The 24424-nt window shown below is 37.2% G+C and overlaps 1 protein-coding gene across 1 annotated transcript in view; it reads right to left on the reverse strand.

The window, feature by feature from the left end:
- LOC104410296 (cyclin-dependent kinase 14-like) overlaps positions 1-24424 on the reverse strand; it is a 93358-nt gene that overhangs the window by 62876 nt on the left and 6058 nt on the right. Inside the window, exons 3-4 of the mRNA XM_010020418.1 lie at positions 14631-14693; positions 1138-1261 (exon numbers count right to left, since the gene is read on the reverse strand). Of these exons, the coding sequence (XP_010018720.1) occupies positions 1138-1261; positions 14631-14693 (187 nt within the window). The remainder of the gene's footprint in view (positions 1-1137; positions 1262-14630; positions 14694-24424) is intronic.

Below are 24424 nucleotides of genomic sequence, written 5' to 3' on the forward strand. Positions count from 1 at the left end.
AAAAACACTTCTGGCATCTTCCAAGTTTTGAAAAACAGCAACAGAAGATGGTATTTAAAACCAGTTAATAATTGTTTCTAATACTATTTCTCTAATTGCCTTACAATACAAAGGCCAGTGAAGTTCTTGTGGACTGTGTCCACCTGAATTCCCGTTCTTTTCTCCAGCATAGCAAATACACACTGAGCTGTTAATTGCAGTAATGCTAATTAAAATACAAAAAAACATGACTACATTAACAGTGAAATTGCCAATTAGCACATTCGGCTCCCTCATTACTGCTGCTGCATGAAATGTGAAGCCCGAAGTGGACAGCAGTCATAAAAATAAAAGACAATTTTAAACAGCCAATAGGTCACATTTTCAGCTTACTTCAGAGGTTCTGCTGGAATGAATAGCTGAGAAGTTGACCTACAGGAAAGAAATTCCTACAACAGTTTGGTGAAACCACTAAAGAAAAATATTGCTCTTTTCCACATCTGCATTCACAATGGTTTTCAGAGGAAAGAGTACTTGCTCCGGTGTAGCCACTAGAAAGTAGTTTTTAAAAATTAAAATTCCAAACCAGCAAAAATGCTGACATTTCAGTGCAGTGGACAAATTTCCCTCACATTGTACTCCACGTAAGGCTTCCCCATAAGGAACTAATGAATACTGAAAGCAGTCTGGGTGATCCTCATGTCCTTTATTCTTGAAGGAATAATTATTCTTGTACCCTTCAGTCTCTTTCAATGACCATTTAATGAAGGTTAATCCAGATCTCCACAACCCTAGAGCTGCTTCCATAAAGTGATTGTGCTCTTCATATAGTCTATATTTCCTTAGATCTAGCTCTCTCTCTCTCTTTTTCTTTTTTCTTTCTTTTCTTTCAGAGGTCTCATGGTAAATAAAACTGAAATACTTTCAGCATTATCTTCCTTGTGAGAACTGAGTATATATTTGGTTTTTACTTGCTCCCTTTTAATCAAGCATTTTGTTGACCATAATCAATTTCTTCACTCAGGAGAAAAATGTGCAATTATCTACAATGAAGAAGGTGTGTCTAAGGAATAGGGTGGGGGGAAGAGAAATCAATGGAACCATCTGTCTGACATTCCTACAACATTATAAGAGACTAGTAATTAACTGCTTGCCTACCAAAGTCTGCCAGCTTTAACTCCCCCGTGTCACTGATCAGAAGATTCTGTGGTTTCAGGTCCCTGTGCAAAATGTAACGCTGGTGGATGTAAGAGAGTCCTCGCAGCAACTGAAATAAAAATAACTGAAAAAGAGGGGGACAAAAAATGACCTCTGTTAATATTTTGCATATAACCACAGATGATTTCTTCACAATATGCAGGGTGCTTGCATATTGTGGTAACATTGTGTCAGAATTCCTCCCAAAATGGTGTTAATTCCCACCCAAGTTTAATACAACAAAATTGCCACCTAAAAGTATGTATTTTGCAAGGACTACCCCCATCCTCCAAACCCTACTGTGTCATAGACGCAATTTGCCTGTTTTAAAAAGAACAAGAACCATACAACCATGTGCAGAAGGCTCAATTTCTACCAAATTATAATTATATTCCATTTACCCATATGGCCTCAGAGATTAGGTGGTAGCCTGAAGACAGATGTGTATCTTCACTAATTATAGGAAACAACAGTACAGGGTGCATAGGGATGGGAGATAAGGCTGGGGGATGGGACACTGGAGCTAAAGCAAAGACGAATTTAATAGTACAACAATAATATGGGCAGGAAACCTGCAAGTATGATAGGTTTTCTCCTTCAAAGGTTTTTTTAATGGGAGTTGCTTATGTATTTTTCATTAGGAAATAATAATTCTCACTGAAACTAAAGATGGCTTTTGAAACCTATTTATAATAGTCTTTAAGGTAAATTTAGATAGGGACCTAACTCATCCTCCATGTTTCTTCTAACCCTTCACTAGACCCCGCAAATGCTTTCCATAAAGCCAAGCATTGATATTGTCTATTTTTGTACTTTGTAATTATGAACAAAGACCTGGATGATGGAGATCTTTTGTCCTCCCCTTTTCATCTCCTCTCCCATCATTCCCCTGCATTCTTATAAGGCACCCCCTGTGAAAGGCTGTGTTACCCTCATGGATTTTGTCAACACAAAGTGTGAATGAATGTTTCCCAGGAGTCTTCTTTCCAGATTTGAAAAATCTCCACTAATATACATACCCTTCATACTGAAATATGCTAAGAAAGACTACAGTTTCCAAATGGGAACACAACAAGCCTTTGCAAAGCTAAATATGGAGGATTCAAGAGTACATATGGACCTTGTGCCTCACACATCAGTGGTTGTTGAAATGTGCTCTCTCAGAAGATATGGAAACCACACCAAAGATTTGGAAGAAGTTAGCCCGAGCACATGAGAATTTCTAATTAACTTGCAACACAAGCATCCTATTTAGTGACTGGTGAAGTGAGGAGACACTATAAAAAAAGGTTACAAAATCTGATTATAAAAGAGAATAAAGGCTGACATTAAAGAAACAGAAATGTCATGTTACTGAAGTTGAAATGAATTTAATTGCATTTCATTTTTTCCCTGAGTGCAGACACAATACACTGTATGTTTAGCTATTTAGCCAGGGCACAAAGAGCCATATCAATCACCTTCTTCCCAGGGCTGGATCTAACAATGTGCTGAGGAAACCTAAGAGCAAAATAAAGAAACAAAAGAAAGAATAGCAGGAAAGTCATAAGTAACATGTACATTCCTTTTTGAATTGTGGTTAAAATGGAATTCATGGTACACAAAAACTATTTTAATAAGGGCAGGAAGCAGAAATGGCTTTCATTACAGCCTTAAAATGCGAATTAAATTCTACAAAATTACTTCAAAATATTATTTTTTTAAATAGAAAGACAGGGAAAATATCCAGTTTACTAGGCTAAATCAATGGTATTTAACTTCAAACATTATCTTTAAATATGTAAAGAAATTTCCATTATCATGTTATCTTACAGCACCATAATCTTTATAACTTGAAATATATTTATTAATGTGAGCTTTCATTTTGCTTTAATGCAAAGAGTGAAGTGACTCAGTGGGACACACCAAGGAAAAAACCCAACAATTTCACAGCTAAACATAATAAATGTTTACTCTTGAGGACAGCTTTGGAACATAGTTTTATTCCAAACTTGTAGATATGCCATACTCATCAAGTACTTCCAAAAAGTCAATTAACTCACTTACATACACTGTACCAATTGTTTCCTCCTTGGAGGGAGATCATGAAAGAGAAGGAGGAAAAAAACTCCCTGAATTCATTACAGGGTAAACTCAGCCATTGCTTTGTTGCTTTCTCTTTTCCTCTTCATCTTTGTTTTTATTTTGTAATATTAAATGGGAAATGATTTAAGTGTAAACATAAGCCTAGTGCCCAGTCGTAGAGCATTCTGCAAAGCACAGGCTTTTTGGGATTGCCTGGGCGGAGAGAACAGTTAAAGAGGCTCTCTATTCCCAATGGTTCCCCACTCCACAAGAGGAAAAGATGAACTGGAAAGAACTGTTTCTGATGCCTCAGGAAACAAGTCAAGTCCCTTCACTGTATTTTATGAAAGCCCTCTCCAAGAAACCCATTCCCCTTCAAGACTCACTGTATTACCTTCACAAGGACAGAAATGAATGCTAGGTGAGGTACCATCACCTCTTACCCATATACCCAATGTGAAATCAACATACCACCTAACATGGTCATACTCTGATCTTACTTGCTCCTTCCTCCCCCTTGCTAAGTTCTGATCACCATGAAACCTCAACCTGGGGCTTCAGCAAGGGGATCTGAACAAGCAACTGAACTGCCATTTCCCCGAGGCCACAGGATGGTAGCCCCATGTCCACAGAACAACTCTAAAAGGAGTCATTGGCAAATTCCATATGCATTTCAATGGGTTGGTTGCAAGAGTAGAAACGATAGAGATTCATGGTTCTTGATGTCTTATGTTAGTAACTTGAATATTTGCATGACCATACACAAGCCAAAGTGTCAAATAACCTGTACTAAACAAACTCAGACATCACTTGTGTACAGTTTGTAGTTTATTAGTAAGAGCAGAGGTTTGGTATCTCATCACAATGTCAAGGGTCATTGCGATGAGAGTTGGAGAAGATAGAAAAAGGGAATGGTATTTGTCTCTAGAAGTCTGATTTTCAGCAAGTCTTAACATTAATAAGCTCAACACTTCACCTTCAGACCAAAAATACCCCACAAAAATGAATACTTGTCCTTCTGGCCTTACTTATTTATTATAGCCATGAAAAGAAAGCCAAACCTTTTTTCCCCTAACAGCTACAGAGCTCTCATTTTAATGAGAAACATATTTTAATGAAGAATTTTTCTCCTTTGTCAATAAGAAAAATGCATGCAGGTAAAAACATGCAGAGTTTCATGGACTATGATTTTTAAAATAACATTAGCAGTTCTTAAAACATACAAGAGAAAGCCCTCAACTCCACAAAAAGATTAGCACCTATACAGTCTTTATATAGCATTAGGCCTGGAAAGCTACTTATGTGCAACATTTAACCAAATGACTGTTTAAACCAATTAGATGTTCTGAGAGACTTGCCAGCTGCCTGTATGAACAGCCCTGCTTTCATGGTGTTTTTCATGACCCTGGGAGGTTGTACAACCTAGACCATTAATACACACATTTAGTAGCTGGTATGCCCCAGAACATTTAACTATCTTGGTGGCCTCTGTATGTCACATTGGATCTTGAACTCTTCTCATCCAAATGAGCTTATAAGCTAAACACTGACAGAGGCCATCCAAAACGTATGTAATGGGTGGGACTGATGGGAGTTAACACTTTCTGACTTCAGAAAGCTCTGACAGGTCTAATGTTCAGATACAGGTGATCTGTGTAGAAGCACTCAGATAACTCCACATGACACCTCCATTCCCAGAGATAGTAGAGAGTGTCTGGCAAAGGACACTGGGGTAAGTGAAGAGCAAAAATTTACAACATATCTAGAGAGATTACCCAGAAAAATGTTCTATTTCCAAGCAGTGTCTGCTGAGGCATCAAGGATGCCAGTGACAAGAAGGATGCTGCATAAAAAGGCAGACTAATGAGGCCTGCTGGGGGTTTTTTATGTCTTTCCCTGATGGCACTGAGGATTTCTGAATTATTTCCTGCATTTGAGCTCCCTTACCACATGTTGTATTGTGGGAATAAAGGATTTGGTCCTAGATACAGAGCAGAAAGCTGCATGGACCTTTTAGTCTATTTAATATGCACTTGGCTCTGCTCTCTCTGCAGCAAGAGAATGCAAATGGAGCTGAGATAACCTGGACCAGGAGTTCACATCAGTTCAGAAGAAAGCTGAAAGCAGGGCTGGATTAATGTGCTGATCCTTTAGCAAGCTCATATTACCGTATTAGCATAGTTACTTTGGAAAAGTAATACACAGTACTGCACAAGCTTTATTATCACTCATCACTGATAACACAAATGCTCCTGCTTGCTGTATGCATAAAAGCACACCATCTGGGTATCATGTAACCATCTGAATTCCCTTGTGTGTATTCAGCATCAATCGATATCATATTCAGTCTTAATAGGCCATGAAATCTAAAAATAGCGGTAAAAGAAACGCAAGCTAGGACACCTCACCTCATGCTTGCAACCAGTGTACTTCTCCCTATCATCCAGAGGATATTACTGGCTTCTGTGAATTATTGGCTATTTACAAAGGAGAAAGAGGTAATAAATCCCCACAGTACTATCTCACAGCCTTGGAAATAAACACAACTGAACTCAGTGCTCCACATTTGAGTTTACTAGATTGTTTGGGAGTTTAGATTTACTTGGTTTAAACCATTAGCATAAGAAAAAACTACCTGGTAATATGCGCTATCACAGAACCAAGGAGAAGGGTCTCTGTGACTTCTGCAAGCATGTCAGAAGCTCATCAAGCACAATCTTTTTTACCACTGTTGATTTGTTATTCTTTTCCCTAACCCCGACCAAGGTAATACGCATGAGATGAAACCCAACTTCTCACTTCTAACATTGTCCTGGGGAAATACTGAACTTTTTAGGTCAAAGCTTTGTAGACTTTCTTGCTTAAACTGTCAGAAGAAGAAACTCAAGGAACAAAATGTTGACTTGTGATGAATTTGCATTCGTAAGATAAAGAATCCTAGCTGAATAAAAAAATTGTTAGCCACTTGAATCACTGTGATTCATAATAAGTTTTATCTCAATAAAAGGTTCTCCTACCTGACCTCCCTGGAACCAATTGAGTTCTTTCCAAATTAATTTTAAAATAATTCACTCCAAAATGTATTTATAAAGGCTTCTAACTCCTTACACCAGTCTTACCAAAGAGAATGTCACATAGATACGCATTTAATACAGCCACTGGGAATGCAGATCATATAATTACTTAAAAAAACCCAACAGATTTTTCCACTCATTTGCAGCAGAACTGCAAAGGAAAGAGATTGGAAAGTGTTAATTTGTTCACTTCTATTCTTTTTGATATTCTTTTAATCATTTTTGTCCCCTCTGGGTACTACTACAGTCATTTGCAATGAGGAAGGTGTGCTTAATTAACTGAGTATAAAGACACTCCCTTATGATCAGTTACAGATGTCTGCTAATGTCCAATAAGTGGAAGAGTCTTTCAGATTTATTCTCCTGAATGGCAAAGTAAAAATAAATTTAAATCTCCTTTTCTACCTTTCACCAATTCATTTCCATGCTGATCTAGGTCAGACAGCAATTGGTGCCTCACCAATTTTAAAGATAATGGAAAAATGTTTTCTTCATCCCTAAAATATTTTCATGGTGTTTGCAGTATGTGAGTCATGTAGATGATACAGACAGTAAATTATACACACACACACAAGATATGGAAGTGGCATTCTTCTAGCATGAATTTTAACACATTGATAAAAATTCTGCATTTACTGATCACAGTTGTGCATATTATCAAATCATTACTTCAAGTGACAAGACTGACATAAAGTAGAGTGAAATGCTGATGCCATATTTAATGTCTGATAACTAAAAAGTCTAATTTAAATAATCAATTCTCAATGCCATGTGTAAAAGACGACCTTAATTTGGCATAACATTATTCTGTCTGCTGTACACCTGCTTGTTCACTGAATGAGGAATGAAAAATAGCAACTTCTCAAACACATTAAATAGCATTGCTTCCTACTTAGCATATCTGTCGAACTATATTTTTAATTCAACTCTACAGCAGCAGCAGCACTAATTTCAGTGAGTAGGAGAGAGATTTTAAAAGCATGACATTAGTTAGATTTGCTTCTAATAACAACCAAGAGAACTAAAAGACAGTAGGTATTCACCTTAAAGTAAAAGAGTGTTTCCTCCAGACTCCAGTGGGTCAGTGTGACAGGTGAAACGAGACATGAAAATTCACCATAGTCGCATGTATTGTCATGGTTTAATTGCCGAATTCCTGTGTACCTAAGTATGGCAGTCAACCTTTTGGTCAGACACCTCTAGCCACACACAGGCAATCTGTTAAGCCACAACACAGTCATGTGCCACAGCTTCCCCTACATCACATAATCACACATTTGTCACATATGGATGCAGGCCTGGCCATATAATTCAACACACGCCTGCTATAAAAAAAGGGAATGTGAACCTCTTGCCACAGACATTTATACAATCACAGGATGGAAAGAAAAGAGAAGCACACCAGGGAGACCTACATGGATAATGCAACTGTAATCTGAAATCCAAAGCATTTTTATCATAATTTTCAGATACTACCCTTTACAATCAAGCATATGGTTTTACGTCTTCCTAACACAAAGTGGAGCTGCTAAGCAAAAGCCAGTGTGCAATGCTCTGCTACTGCCAAAGTTCAAGCAGCTGCACTTCAAGCACTTTAAGCCTCGCATGGATGGAACACTGGAATTGACTAATCCTTCCATGTTCTCAATATTTCCCTACCCTTTGTGCTTTAGATTGCCCAAATCTGTAACCAGTTCAATGATAAAAATTTATGTTTACAAAATACATCCGATAATAACTACCCTATGGCTTTGGCTCAGATTATTTTCACATTAGTCATTAAATGCCAAAATTACTCATCTGAGAAAAACAGATTCACCTTTAAAAATTGTAACCATTAGTTAAGAAGAATGTACAGTATAGCAGTACGGAGAAGAATAAATGAATACCACAAGTGATTATGTGACAGAGATAACATCAAATAACATTCACTGTATTTCAATATTTTCAATTCAACGTTCTTTTCATCTTGTTTAGGAGGCTAATATTAAAACCTTGGTTTATTAAACCCAATATTTTTATCACACCTGACTTTGGATTTTTGGTGGTTTTGTTGGTTTGGGTTTTTTTTGTTTTGGTTGGTTTTGGGGGTTGGGGTTTTTTTGGTTGGTTGGTTGGGCTTTTTTGGTTTTGGTTTTGGGTTTTGGTGTTTTTTTTTAAACTTAGAGTGCTATAAAGTTGACTGATTTCGTCCTGAGCATTTAGCACAGAAAAATGTCACAGCATCCCATTATGTTTCAATAATTTCTATTAATTACATGTATTTTAAACTACTTTTGTAGAAGTTTTAGGACTGAAACTAGTTAGTTTTTTGCTGAAACTTAGACTTTTTTTTTTTTTTTTTTAACAGAGATTATTGGGCTGTCCTAGGATACCCAAATTCAACTCCACACTTTGCCACATACATGTCACCTTGACAGTTAACTATTTTATGTGTCTCAGTATTACAGTGATAAAATACATTTTTAAAGATTGTGGTCGGAGTAGGGCTTAGCTGGTTGAGGTTTTGCTTCAAAAATATCCATCAATTATGCACAGAAGACTGCTGTGCCCTGCCCCCTAGGAGCTAGGAAGGCTTGGAACTGAGATGGGTGACAGCTTTAGTCTTGAGGGCTCCTAGAAGAAGGTTGAATATTCGTGTTTCCTCCATGCAAACTTTAACAAGAGAGTCTGCCTATTTCTTCTTATCACTTTTTGGCCCTGGGAAGAGAAAAGATGCCCAGGGAGAAGAACATATCAGAGTAGCAATATTAGATGGAATAAGAACAAACTGGAAGTTCCTTCTCCCTCTGGTCACAGTAGCCAATAGGAGCCTTCCAAGTTGCCTGAAGTGAAAGATTTTGAGAGTGATTAAGAGACAGAGACAGTTTTCGTCTGGTTGACAACCCTGTTGTTATTCGGGCTGGTGTTACATGGGTTGAGAAACAGCAGGTCAGAAGCTGTGTCTTTTTATTTTGTCAAAGATGGTTTTTTGAAGCCAAATGCTCACACAAATTGATATCACATCTAACACTGCAGGTAGAAGAAAAAATTCACAGAGGACAAAAAATGAGAATGCTTTACCCAAAAGACCACAGCTATGTCAATGCAGCATCACTAATTAAAAAGCAAATCAGCTTTCATTAATAGATTTCTTTTTAAGGCACGAATGCAAACAAGCAACACAGGCATGACAGATGCAAGCCTGTGCTCCAGTTGTTCCACCAAGTAAAAGGAGTTACAGAAAATGGTCTCAACAGTCAAATAAATGCATCAAAACATAAAGATGATTTGACTTCCATTACTAGGAATGTAGTAATATGAATTAAAAGATGCAGTTAAAAGTAAGATGATATTTATAAAGTGAAAAGAAGTTAAGAGCAGTTACATTTTCTCAGGACTTGCTGAAACGCACACAAAAAAAATACTTAAAAATAAACTATGAATTTACAAAATAAGAACCATTTATGAACAGCTGTGAACAAAGGCTCGGGAGAACGAAGAAGGTAAGTCAAAAAGCTGTTGGAGGTGGTCCTGTACCAGACGGAAGGGAAGGCAAATCAGAATGAAGGTCATCATATCTTCTGCATAATATCATCATGTTATGCAGAACATCAAAACATAACATCACCATATTATATAGAAGCTGAGGCATTAAGGAAAGTAAACATATGTTGAAAGACCCATCGAAAATGCCAAGAAACGCTAATGTAGGCAGTTGATTCTCTGTTTTGCTGGCAAAATAGAAAAATGCAACAAACTGGGTTCCAGAGCGTCTCTTTGACCTCTGATGTTTTCATTGTAACCGAGAGTAAAGGTCTATTTCCAAGACAAACTTCAACTCTTTTCCATGGGATGGTGGTGGAATGTTACTAAAATAATAGACCTCCCAACCAAAACGGGGTGGACAGGATAGAGAGGACATATGCAAGCTTTGTGAAGAAAAATGCTGACTGAGAAAGCTTGTCAGTGCAACTGCATTAAACACAAAGCATCAGCTTCTGTAAATCAGCATAATTTAATTGATGCTGAAGTGGTGGACTTGGTAAGGCTTGGTTAATGGTTGGACTCAATGATCTTAAAAGTCTTTTCCAACCTAAATAATTCTATGATTCTTAAAAAAAAAAAAAACCAAAAACTGGTAGGGGCGGTTAGCTGCTGTGACACATTAGAGTTACTGCTGTAGGAAGCAATCCAGATGTTTCAGCTGAGTTGAAGAGGTATGAACTGTCTCTAAAAGCAGCAACTGCTGCAGGAAAGAAAGCCAAGAGTACAGATTTCAGTACAGTAGTCCAGGCCAGGAGGAACAACATAAGGAGAGTCAGAAGCAAGACTTGTACCTCAGTTTGCCACAGCACATTTTGCAGCTTGGCAAGCACCACATGGTATACACCTATAAATCAGCGTTTAGCTCCAACCAAATACAAGGCTGCAGCAGTAGCTTCCAACAGAAACACAATTATATGTGGGGCCACGTATTGAAGAATTGCCTTCTGTTTTGGAAAAACAGAGAAAGATGTCTTCAAAACCAGAGAGGAGATGAGGCCGTACCTACTAAACAGGTACTTATTAACCAATTACCTTTTTTCTCCTCATCTCGAACTATAATACTGTACACATTTTATTAATGTGTATTTACATAAACAGTAGATATGCAGGCTTCTTAGTTACCAAAGATGTATACAATTGTATTTCTGGAGCTATCACAGTTTAGAGAATCTATGGATTAAAACAATTGCTTTCTGTCAATTTCCCTGCTAGCTGATAAAGATGTTGCAGGTACCTAACCACATCTAGATCACCAGGATTCTTGGTTTAACATTCCCAGACACAAGTATCCTAAAAAACAACATCTCAGCCTCACACACAAATTCTTTGAAGGGTTTAAAACCTGTTGTTTCTAAGACTTGTGCCTCCACACATGAATTCAAAATTTTGAAATCATTATGTGTGAATATATACATACCATTAAAAATTCTAAATCTAATACTTTAGGAAGCAGTGTTTTCTGTTTGCTTAAACATACTGTCCCAAGACTCTTAAAACTGCCGGTCGAGACAGTCTTCATTATAATTCCACATATTTACAGTATTCTGCTTAATGTTTATTTAAAACAGTTAAGTGACAGCAAATAGCCTATTTGAAACCACGAAGAAAGGCAATGTCAAATACAGTACCCAAGGGGGCAACAATATTTGTGTCCATCAAAGTAATTTGTATTTTATTCTATTTAAGATTCTTCATCTAAAAGTAAGCCTGAGGGGAAAAGCATTGTCTTTAGCTTGTAAATACAGAGAAAATTCAGAAATATAATTAGGCTGAAGATGTCCTATAGAAACCAAAACATAAGTAAATAATGGCTTTGTTTCTGCATTCCTATAAAGTGCAGTTTTACAGGAATTGCTGTGTAATATTCTTTGGAAAAAGAAAGATGTGTGATTACGTGGTTTTGTATTTATAATAACTGGCAACAAGACAGAAAGGAATATCCATCAGTAGGCAATACTTTCCTCGAGAAGAAATTTAAAAGGCAGGGGCCTTTTGACGTACTGGGAGAGCATCAACGCCTAATCCCACAGGTTAGCCCCAGAAAACCAAGACTAATTTATTGCTACTGGAATATAATTGCTCAACTGGATGTTTTTTAAAATGGATTTAGGGATCACACAACCACTGATTCTGAACAAACACTGTCTAAAAGTCAGACTAAATGTTAAATTCCTGAGGGACCTCTAGCAAGAAGGGGCTGGCAGGGAGAGAAGGCTAATTAACATGGCTCGCCTCAACCCTTAAAAATCATCTGTAAGTCCAGACAGACAACTCTGTCCAGAAGCTACAAATCAGTGACAAACTCTCAGAACCACGATTACATAAGTTGACAAACTGAGTTCAGCGCAACAAAGCATTAAGATATTACGATGCAACCATCTTATCTCCTCTTAAGAAGAGAGGAGCTCAAGTTTTTAGTTTGGCATGCTGGTGAAGGTCTGGGCATGTATGACTGAGTTACCTTCTCTCTACAGTTCCTGTCCTCCCAGCTGGAGATATCACTCTGTTGGGCTCAGCAGGTATTTTTCTCTCATAGCTTTGAGAGAGGTATTGCACTGAAAACTCCATGCAGGCTGATTTAGCTTTAAAGTGCTAGAAGCCCAAATCATTATGCTCAGGTTTAATAATTATTGCAAGAACTAAGGCTAGCCTTTGCTGCTGGCCTGGCAAGAGAGTCTACTAAATACATATGAATAATTTTCATTAATACTATTTAACAGAAATACTATTTAACAGAAAACTATTAACAGAAACAGTAATGGCATTAATACTATTAATACTAACATATATTAATACATTAATACTAACATCAATACTATTTAACAGGAAAAAAAAAAGAATTTTAATTGTCCAATGGGATTACTCATGGTAGAAGCGTACTTTCATCTGCTCCAACTTCCCAATGTTTTTCTTTTTTTTTCACTTTTCTTTTTATTAATAATCCATCTGAACTTTAAAAATCTTGAGCTAACAGTATATCGGGACTCTACACTCAAAGAAATATTTCTTATGTGTCCATAAGTTTTTGAAATGTTGCTGAACACCTTTGTTAGATGGTAAAGATAGGCACAAGAATATACGCAGCAAAATTTGAAAGAATTATGCTGCTGCTCTTTTAAAAGGCAGGTATCTCAGGATTTAGAGGAGTGACGCATTAGCCAGCCCTATTATCCATGTACAATGATTCTCCTCAAAGACAAGCTCACTGAGACCTTACATGATCAAGAAAAAGTAGTTACGTGAATTACTATGTCTTCTCAGTGGTGAACAATTACAGCTACAGTAACTACTGTGTATTAGATCTTGAGCTATACAGCACTGCAGCCTTGGAGTACATCTTACGAATGTGAAGCAGCATGAGGAACTATCAAAGCTAGTGTTAGCTTATCCCAAACCTGATAGATCTGAATGTAAAAATATCCACACAAGCAAATAAAACACAAACCCATTGTTTTAACAAGCACATTCAGCACATGAAACTCTGCTTAGGAAACTGAGCAGTGAAGAAAGCTCAAGAGTTTAGTGGTTTAAAAGCAAGTCCACCTCACCTACCTGCAGGCGTTTTGAAGTGCCACAGTGACAGACACACTGTACAGCTGGCACTGGGAAGAGACTCATGGGCTTTCCCTTTCCATGCAGCAAAATATCTCAGTGACAGCCATACACCACAAGGGTGCTATCCTGCAGCACACACATCACATTTTTAAAAAGGTGTTTGTTTTGTTTTTTTTTTATTTTTAGTTTGGCCAAATATATGAGGTAAGGAAGAACATTTTTTTTTTTTAAGATGGTAACTATTCTCATCTTACTTCATATGCTTTAGGTGCCACCTTTCAATGAAAGAACACAGAAATTTAATCAATCTACATTACAAACTTAGTTGATGTCGAACAATGATCAGCTATTGAAAAAAAAAATTCTTTCCTCTTTTTTCAAATATTAAATACTTTCTTAAACCAAACAGGCCTTCTGAGTTTTCCAGGAAAGACTGATTTTTCCCCACAAACTTCCTAATTTCAAGAAACTAAATACTAGAAAATAAAGCTCTCAGTATGACAAGTGAAAATTTAAACACCTCCAAAGTAGAACAATGAGAGTGATGTCAAAGTGCAAGTGTAACAAATATTGGGGTGATCTGTACACACACAACACATTCTGCATGTCTGATTGGCTTCCATTTGATGCTAGAATCATTGGCTGACTTCCCAGAAAGTAACTGGATCAATCTATCTTTCCATTAAATCCTGCTAATAAACTCCCTCCTTCTTCATGTTGATTCTTGCTATCTCCCTTAGAAGGAAAATTTTTTTAGAAGTGAGATCAGCTATGAAAATGCTTCATCAAAATAAGTATACTCATAAAAAGCAGTACATTCACAGCTAATACAATTCATTACAGGTCCCTCAAACTCAGTAAATATACAATGACTTACCTCGCTGAAGATCTAGTACTGACAGCCTAAAGCATGTTTACTCAGGGGTATTAGGGAAGTACAGTCTTAAAAGCAAATGTTTGAATGGAGGGGTTACCAATACCATGCTCTCATATTCTCATATTTACTCTCATATTCTGTCTCTGAATCAGTTTTATGGACTTCACAAGTTCTTCTCTAGGAATGTTCAAATACTTTACTTTTAATTATTTTTAAAGAAAAAATAAACATGGTTCATATGCTAATAATTTTCCCTTTAGCTAATAATCAGTTTCTATTAAGTAAGTGGCATGACATTTTACACCAAGTTACTGTTACCGTGTTTGCCTTGAATGTGTGCTCTTTTTGACTCTTACCTTCACATTTTCTGGATGAAGCCCTCCAGGGTGTTTGTCCATATACTGACATAAATCAGTGTGCTAAAAGAAAGTCAGATGGAAAAAAAGGGTATTAATATTTGTATGACTGCAGCAATAAATATCCTTCTACTTAGGTGTGGACAGAACAAATGGAAAATAAGATTTTCAGCCACACATGTGCACATGCACACTTGTACTATACACTCCATTTTGCTTAACAGTCTCGGTAACTTGACTGATATGAATGTTCACCAAAAGTATTTTAGTGTTTTTTCCTAACATCCTGTATATGGTAAATTAATCACTCGAATTTTAGGATTATTTTGTACCTTGTAAGGATAATATCACCCTAACAGCATAAAGGCAGTATCTGTAGCAAAAACTAAAAGAAAAAAACTCAAATGTTGTTCTCATTATTCACGTTAAACCACTGCATTTTAAATGTAATTTTATGGTGATTCTAAATTAAGATGGCTCAATGGTCTAGAAAATAAATCTGAAAGGCACTGCATATCACGAGTAGTGAATGATACTTTCCAGCTCAAAAAGAAGCATGTATTATGCACATGTATAGCTATTAATTACAGATCATTTAGAAAACAGCTTCACAGAAGACTCAAAACTGTAAATTTTCACTTCATGCTTGCCTATATTCCCTGAAAATAAACCACAAAATCTCTTCAGAAAATAAGTAGGCTTGCAATGTACAGATTAATGTTATTTTTAATTAATAAGTATTTATTGCTTTTACTGTGGAAACACTTATTTTCTCTGAATTTTCTCTTGCATTTCTTCATTTTCCTTCCAGTCAGCAGCATGCTTTCAGCAAAGTGGCATGTTGCTTCTCTAATTCGCTTGCACAACTCAGCTTCTGGAATTATGTTCAGAATAAGCAAAGAAAAATATGCACTAGATTAACCACCAAAAACTCAGAGACTGACTCTGCCTTCCACACCTGGTTTCTGAACACATCTGGTAAAAATCACTCAGCATTCCTTGAAAAGCTACTTGGCAATACCTGCCTCACGCATACAGAACAGCTGAACTAAATATAGGCAGTTTTCAAGATGAGAGTTTTGGACAAAAGCTGCCTTTGACATAGTGGAATGATTTCTTTGTGCACCATTTCCCAGTCCAGGAGCCATTCCCTAATGCTCTTTTGCAGAGTTACACGGATACATAGGAAAGTCCATGCCTTCTAAGACACAAAATTTGTGCTGGCTACACCTGTTCTATACAAACTTCTTTTCTAAAGTCATAAACTACAAAAACACACTGTGCATGTACAACTGACACTGCCATGACATAAGATGCAATGGTTGATTAGGTTGTGCACTAGCACAGTTTTTTCAGGAATTCTTACATGGCTCCAAGAGAGCAAGTGCCCTGACTGCAGGAAATCATTTCAGTCCCTGAAAGAGCAGCGTGAGTACCAGAAGGGCAGAGAGCAAGTTCAAACACGCAAACCATACTAAATACAACACAACAGAGCTTCTTCCAAAATACAAGCTACAGCAAGCAAGCAATACTTCAATTTCCAGTTAACACCTTAGTGAATGATTTACTAAGAAAATGAAGAAATACACTTCTACCAGTGCATAGCTGCTGTCAGTGAATTGTGTTCTGTATAAAGTCTATGTTAACCTGAAGACTTATTCCTAGTTTCTCTAAAATCTTTAGGCACTTCAGGTACATGTTCCTCTTCTATTTACCCAGTAAGTTTTCTGGGACTGTATCGATAAACCATGCCAAAAAATGGACCAGTCATCCTTCAGTATGCATCACTGCATTACCCAATTTTGTCTTTTACTGTATCAACACCAAGGAAACAGACTTGCACAAAGTTATCTGCTAACCTTGCCATTTGCTTGGAAAAACTAACAGAATTTGAGTACTAACCCCAGCACAAGAGTCGGCCTCCAGCAAAGTACCAGCTGAAACTTCTGCATCAGTAGTTCCCTCCTTCAAAATCCAATTGCTCGCATCTGCCTAAAATTCCATGTAAATAGCAATTTCTACACAATCCTGGAAACCTTACAGAGTCAGTTGTGCAGCAGTCTTGGCATCTAATTTTTCCCCACACACATGCTACAGACACAAAGAAATCTCTACCAAATCTTCATTCAGACAGCAAACAGAAATGAAAAGTCTTTTCTACACAAATCTTTCAAGAATTTGCCCTGATAAAACTAAGTTAGAGTCTTTCACATAAAAGCAACTGAACACTATGGTACCAACTGGGAAAGCAACTTACAAAGTTTCAGTACATTGTTCCTTACTTTAAAAAAAACCAGACAGTAGCAGAAAGGAAAGGCAGACTCAGCTGCTCTTCTTTTCCCAAGGTAGGGACTCAGTGCTCATTGAATTAAATATTAGTAAATTTGGGAAAGCTGACAACGCTGCAGGGACAGCTATTTCTGAACCTGTATTCCCTTCTGGCAGGCAAGTGCCTGCTCCAGTGCTTGTGTGCTCAACTGACAGTGAAGAAGACAACATGAATGCAAGTTTCAGTAAAGCATTAAAAAAGAAAACAGAGCGCAAGCTGGATGAAAGCACTTCTCTAACAGCATTTCATGAAATTGGTACCATATAGATGAACAGAGTTTTTTTCTTTATGTTGCATTTCGAGGCAGCAGGCAACATGCTTTCCCAAATGGAACAATGGCTGCAGATACAGAATAACATACTCTGACATTAGAGTCTCTGCTGTGGTTACCACCTATATCTAATAAAATATGTATCCTAAAGGAAAATTCAAGATACAATTACATATTGCAATAACACGGAACTATGCTGAAACAAAGTAGGAAGGCAACAAGCAAACCAACAAACACACCTTTCACAGTGCTTTCTCTGCTGTCTTAGAGGGTGAGGACACCTCACAGGGAAGCAGGATACACCAGAAATGCAGTACAGAGACTTCCAAGCAATTGTAAAATATCTGTCACACATCTGGCTTTGATGTGTCTTTGAGCTAGCTTTTAACAACTCTCTCAGCCATACTGTTAACCCCACAGAAATCACAAGTAATTCCATGCTGACAGAACATACGATATTTTAGCTTAAGTTAAAAATCCCATGAATTCCTCCTCTTAACAGTCCACCAGTTTACCCACACCTATATGTAAAAATAAACTATTAGCACTCATCTGTTCTTAACAGCTACACAAAAACAATAGAGATAAATCAAGTTACCATAGTGAAGAACTCATAAGCTGGGAAAGTCCAGAATTAATGGAGTTTATCCAACCTTTTATTTGTTTGCTCAATAAATGGGTATTATGATAACTTTTTAATGTGATCACATACATTTTTCCCCTCACGGGATTAGATATACACACTGAACAGACTAGGATGTACTTGATTACTGAACAGCTGTGCTGTTCTTCTGGGTTGTTCTGTCGGGTTTTTTTCCCCTCATTTTCACAAGGCTTGCAGTCTCTGGCTTATTTACTACTTTGAAGGCAGAAATATTAATCTCACAGGCTTTCCTGCCATGCTTATTCACATGCTTCACAAACATGAAATATTTTCATAGCAATACAGGGGATTATTCCCTTTTATCAGGTAGGGAATTGAAGCAAAGAGAAAAAAAGTCTCAAGTATCACTGATTTGGGCAACTCCATTTAAAACAGTTCGGGTTTGACTTTTCAGAGTATTTGGCACTATTTCGCCTTCTGTGTTTTGACTGATTTCAGTTACAGTTGCAAGTGTATAATGCTTTTGCAAGGGAGACTGAGAATCTCATGCTGAATAGCAGAACTTGGTCATATCTGAATTACAATGACAGCAATTTGCAATGGTGATGACAATTCCCAATACAGCAGGGATGGAACCCAGGCCTCTACAGCAGTATACCTGCCTTATCTTGAAACAATGCTTTGAATGAGGCAGGAGCCCCAAAAGACACCCTAGTTCCAACATCCACAAAAAATTAAAGAAGTTCAACAACTACCACGTGTCCTCAATACACAGTCCTCTGCAGAGCTGCACAACAGGCTCTTCCACAAGGATGGCAAAAGGAGATTGCATAGGCCATCTTTTATCTTGATGTTCTCTAATTTTAAGAACTTGACTGCCATCTCACTAACACAACAATGTTTTGTGCAAAATCTGTTATGCTTTAAACGAACAATTTGATCTCTCCTCCTATTACTGCCTCCACCAGAAACAATTTCACTTCCTCCAGGGATGCAGTCTACAATCTTTCACAAGTGAAAGACTAAAGCCAAGTCTTTGAGAGGAAAGAGGAAATCTTCAAAGACGTAGATTTTAAGCACAAATGACAATTTTTCTGAGGCCTATCCCTTGACCAAATCTGGGGCAATTTTCAAAATAATAGCTCATGTACCACACAGAGCACAAAGGCTACCCGTTCACAGATTCCAAGCCCCTGCTGTAAGGCTTGAATATTTACAATAAGGGTCCTCCAGCTATAGGTTTAAGACATCTTGTCCATTTTGGCTGCAATTAAAAATAAGTACAGGCAACTTGAAGCAGACTTTGCCATGTTACTTCTTCTTGTATTTTACTAAATTGTGCCAGCAGATCACTGCTCCAGGGCTGTGACTTGACTTCAGGGTTCTGGCACACACAGCTACACATCCTTAAGAAGTCTCTGTCAAACCTTTGTGCTACCTTCTCTTAACAAACTAAAACACAAACCCTTTCCTCAGTGCACATCTCAAGTAACTAGACCTCCAGCAGAAAATCTCTGACCCTTCTTGAGGTAGATTGCACAAGTTCCGGTTAGATCAGAGGCTACACAGTGCCTCCTAGAAAAGGGAATAGAAAACTCATGCTCAGCTGTGCTAGTTTAACCATTCTCCTGTTTCCAAACAATTTTAGAAGCACATTGACCAATGGCTATTTTTGACCTAAACTTCAATGAATTTCAAATATTTTCAGATCTTTCTTCCTCCCTGTGATGAAGACAAGTATCACAACTACAGGTACATTTAAATGAGGGAGAAATTAAGTTACTTATCCAACATAACTGCTCAAAGAATAAGAATCAACAAAGGTGTACAAGGATTAAGCAAAATCAAGTTTTTGGGACAAGGAACAAGAAAAAAAAAAAAGCATAGTACAAAAAAGAAAAAGGAAAATGCATCCTTACTCAGACTTCCTGTTACATTTTCCTCTCACTTCTCCCTACACCATTAACTACCATGACAATACCACAGAAACTTTCATTTATCCTGTGAAATACTGCCTCCAGGATCACATGAAGAAATCAATTGGTGTTTTGCTTTAAACTTATGGCAGTGTGTAAGTGTATGAAGGTCTTTTCTATTCAGCAAGATTCTGGTTTATGTTAGCAGACACATGCATGTTTATGTTTGTGAGCATACTGTGTATAAGCATCTGCTGAAGGGAAAAGAATCCAGGCTGATATTTATACAGCTGAAGCAAGGTTTATATACATTGCATCCTACTTCTGGAAGAGAAAGAGAGTATGCGAACAGAAAAAAAAAAAAAAATAGAGACGAATGTTGATAGTTCAGACTCCTCCCTTCTCCCTTTGAAGAAGGAATTCTAATTATGAATAAATGAGTAACCCACAAGCTATGAATGTCCTCAGATATGAGCAGTGATTCGCTTTAACATCAACTATTTTGCTCAACTATCTTGCTCAGAAATCAGAGACTCTGCTACCAAACACAAACATGTTCAGACAAAGGGCAGGACATCTTCTTTCAAAAGCACGGCCAGCGACATGAAATGAGTTTTACTTTGCCAGCCTTTTTCCGTAATAATAATGTGACTGTCATTCTCTGTTAATTAAATTAGTCACTTCTACTTCCCATGCAATACATTCTCTTGCCCTCCTCTTCCTCGGTCATGATAAATCTCCATGTGACTTAGTTGTCCCATAATTCTGCCTAATTGGTTTCAGCTGTCATTTTTGAAGCTGAAATGCATGGAGAGCCTGGGGCTTGTGAATGGAACAGGAAGCATTTCCAACCGCATTCCCATCATGTAAAACCAGCACTGTGAAAGAACCCTTCCATTAAAACAAAAATCGGAGTATTTGGCTGCCGGCGATGCCATCATGCAGCAGACAGATTGTGCTGCTCCGCTGAGGCAGTGAGGCTGTTGTGAGCCATTCCTCTCTGTTCAAAGGAGAGCACGCATTATTTACGCCCTAGCAGTTTCACTGACTAAAATACTTTCCCTTTTGTCACCAACAAATTCTTAAACCGATAATATAATTTGCCAATAAAAGCACAGGCAGTAGGAATATTTGAAGTGACAGGAGAATAGAGAAAAGTTAATTCTATTTAAATGGCACGTATCCTCCAACCTAAGCACCCTGTAGATTACTGCACCATGGGTTAAACTCATTTTGTGTTGCTGATATTTTCAAAAGTGTCATAGACTCTCATTTTTCAGTATTTCTATGTATTTTTATAATTCAGTCTTTCCCCTCTATGAGACAATGTAGTGTAGCGATGCTAACCAAAAATACCCTACAAGATACCTCTGAGCGACACCTAAGCAACTTCCAGAAAAACAGCAGAAGTCAACAGCACCAGCTGGGCTGTGCAGCAGGGGAAAAATATATATTAGGGATTCAAGAAAGGAAAAAAGCACCCCACAAGACACCTTTAATGAAAACAGTTTTGCCAACAGATGTTTCTAGTGCCTTCGATTTGTCTCACACGGTCAACAAAGGCAAATATACTTCAAAACACATGAATTCCATATAGAAAAGGAGGTTGGGCAGTGGAGGAGTACATGTTACGTATACGGACTTATCTGAAATTTCCAGAGAGAAAAGGGAATGCATAGCCGTCTGATTTTTTTGGTTGTTATTAGAAAATATGTATTTATTTACTGATACAAAGTCTCTGTTCGTTGCACAAAGAACTATCTAAGTCTGTGACTCTGATAGTGAGACACACACTGCTGCAGAAAAAATTGCTGAATGAACTAAGAGATCAACAAAATCCAGCTTTCTAAAGATGCCAGTTTATCCTCTTCCTTATTTCCTGGCCACCTTCATAATTGTATCATCAGCCTTGTGTTCTTAGTAAGTGAGGTTAAAGAGACACTTGATTTAGTGAGATTACTTTAACATAAGAATGACATCTCAAAAATTATTAGGAATTACTGTTTAGTATGATCAAAATCTAGCAGCATCATCAGCTTGTGTAAACTGTCATGGACTTACAGTCCCCAAAGTTAACAGGATTGGGACAATTTTTACAAGCTGAGCAAGTTGTAACAGATGTGCCCATGCAGAAGTGTAAGTGCACTTATTCTTTAATTTGGTAAGTCCTTAATCTTCCACAACAGTGACCATTATATCCACAAATACAAAAGAGTAAATAAACAAAGATAGATAGATAGATAGACAGACAGACAGACAGACAGACAGACTGACAGACACAAAAGGTTTCTCTTTTGAGCTTGACAGATACCCCCTAAGCTCATGGTGAGTGTCCTTGCTCCAGGACTACATATGCAGAACACGTACACGGCAGGGAGGGTGACAATCCGCATACAGCCACACTACAGAGAGTATCCTACTGTGCCAGAGCTAATACTGGCACAGTACTGGCCATGGATAGTACATACGTATCTACACAAGCTGAGCTGGCACCAGAGCATTTGCTATAGTGGTGTGCTGGGCTACAGAAAAATGCCATGGTTAGGGTAAGAAAAAAGCAGTGCAAACACTTTCTCTAAAACCTTCAGCATCCTATGGTAGACCTCTCTTCACACCAGCTGAGTGACTGTTTTCTGCCATGCCTCCTAATCCTAACTGTCTATGCATGATCATAAGCTTAATAAAAATTTTATAGGGAAAAATGCAGTTCAGACTACAAGCACAAAAAAGAAAAATGATGCTTCCATGGATAATATTCCTCTTTGCTTGAAGTAGTAAACCACAAATGAATAGGCCTTTTTCACTTCCCAGTGTTGGCTCAAGCTTGATTCTAGATTCCTCTTATTCACGACTTCTTAGCTAATTTTTGTAATATGAAACTATACATATTATAAAGATATCTGCAATTTCTGTGTCTTCATTCCAGCTTCAAAATTTTTATTATTTTTCCAGAGTTGCTCCCCCCAAGTTTCTGGTTTTAAATATTTCATATATGTATTTTTTATTAATATGATTACATTAATACAAAGCTGCATGCTGCTAGTTAAAGAAAAATCTATTTTTAAGATTTAGAATTGTGACAGTCATCACTCTCCAAATGGCCAGTTCTGGGACTGATGTTTTCTTTGGTTGGTTTTTCAATCTACACTGTATAAATCAGAGGTTGTCATTTTAAGAGGCATTAAATATCAGTTAACACCCACATTATTAAAGAGCCTGAGAAAAAAGTTTAATTAGATTGGCCATTCTCTAGTGCAAGGTGAGATAGTCAGGTTTGACCTCAGAGGGACTTGGACAATGTCAGTTTATTACTGAAATTAAAAGATAAGGAATGTGATGCCACCAGAATACTACTGATGGTAGATCTGCCCAGAAATCTCTAACACAGAAATAATCAATTACTAAAAAAAAACAAAAACAAACAAACAAACAAACAAACAAAACAAAAAAACCCAAAACCTAAAACTAGAAGGATTTATTTTATATTATTTTACCCTTTCAGTAGTAAAATAAACCGATATTTTTTTTCTTCAATTCCTGATACAGGAAAGTTACAATGTATTAACTACACTGGAAGACTGCAAGTACTCATATTTAACTAATAAAAGCTAAGACACAGAATTAAACACATAGAAAGGAGCTCAAAAAATAATTAACACTGATACCTACTATCAGTGACATGTCATTCTGCTGATTATTTGTCTAGTGTTCTTAAAGACTACCAGTATTAAAGAAAACATCACTCCATGGTAGCTTCTTCAGTGCTTTATGATTGTTATTATTAAAGAGGCATTCCCATAGTTTAATCTTTCTCTTCCTTACTGCAATTTCAGATTTTCTTTTTTAACCTCTTTACCACTGACAGAAATAAGTCACTGTCTCTTTATGATATATTTAAAGGTTTGTAACCATTTCATCCTTTTTTTCCCCAACTCCAAACAGCCCTACTCACTTTGACTTTTCCTCAGAAGCCTTTATTCTAGATGTTTGCTTATTTTTTTTTCCCCCTCAGGTCTCCAGCTTGTTCATATTTTCCTTCTTTATACAAATTTACCATTTTGGGTGGTGGCCTTACCTGTAGTAGAGCACTATCACTGGCATATGAATCTTACTGCATGTATGTGTTTTTTGATGGACTACAGTGATGTCTGAAAATTTTAGCTGTAATTTAGGAAAAAACTAATTGAGATCTGTCAGTAGATAGAATATCTCATGTGATTTCCAGTGTTCCACCTGTCAGCTCAACTCTGGATGTTTTTAATACTGTGATTTTGTTGTGTTTTGTTTTGTTTGTTTTAAATACTTACATTGAATATACTTATTAATGCTTAATTAAAAGAAGAATAAATAATAGGTGCTAGTTATTACATGGTGTAAAGCACACTGCAAATCTAACCAGTTGGTAAGGTTATAAAAAACATTAGTAAATTATATAAAGAATTCAGATATATACAGCCTCCCAACTTGTTGGATTGCAAATCTTGATTAATCCTATTAACTCAACTACTCATCAGTATGGACCCTCCATATGAAGTCTACACAACCTGAGATCCTGAAAAGTCAGGATGATGAGGCAAACTGAGTACATCTTCCCTCCTCCTGCTAGACCTGTATAAGCTTCTTATTAGCCTAGCAGGAATATTTTTATTTTAATTTAAATTCAATTTTCCATTT

The sequence above is a fragment of the Nestor notabilis genome, unplaced genomic scaffold (genome assembly GCF_000696875.1).
Source record: "Nestor notabilis isolate BGI_N333 unplaced genomic scaffold, ASM69687v1 scaffold6618, whole genome shotgun sequence".
NCBI lineage: Eukaryota > Metazoa > Chordata > Aves > Psittaciformes > Psittacidae > Nestor > Nestor notabilis.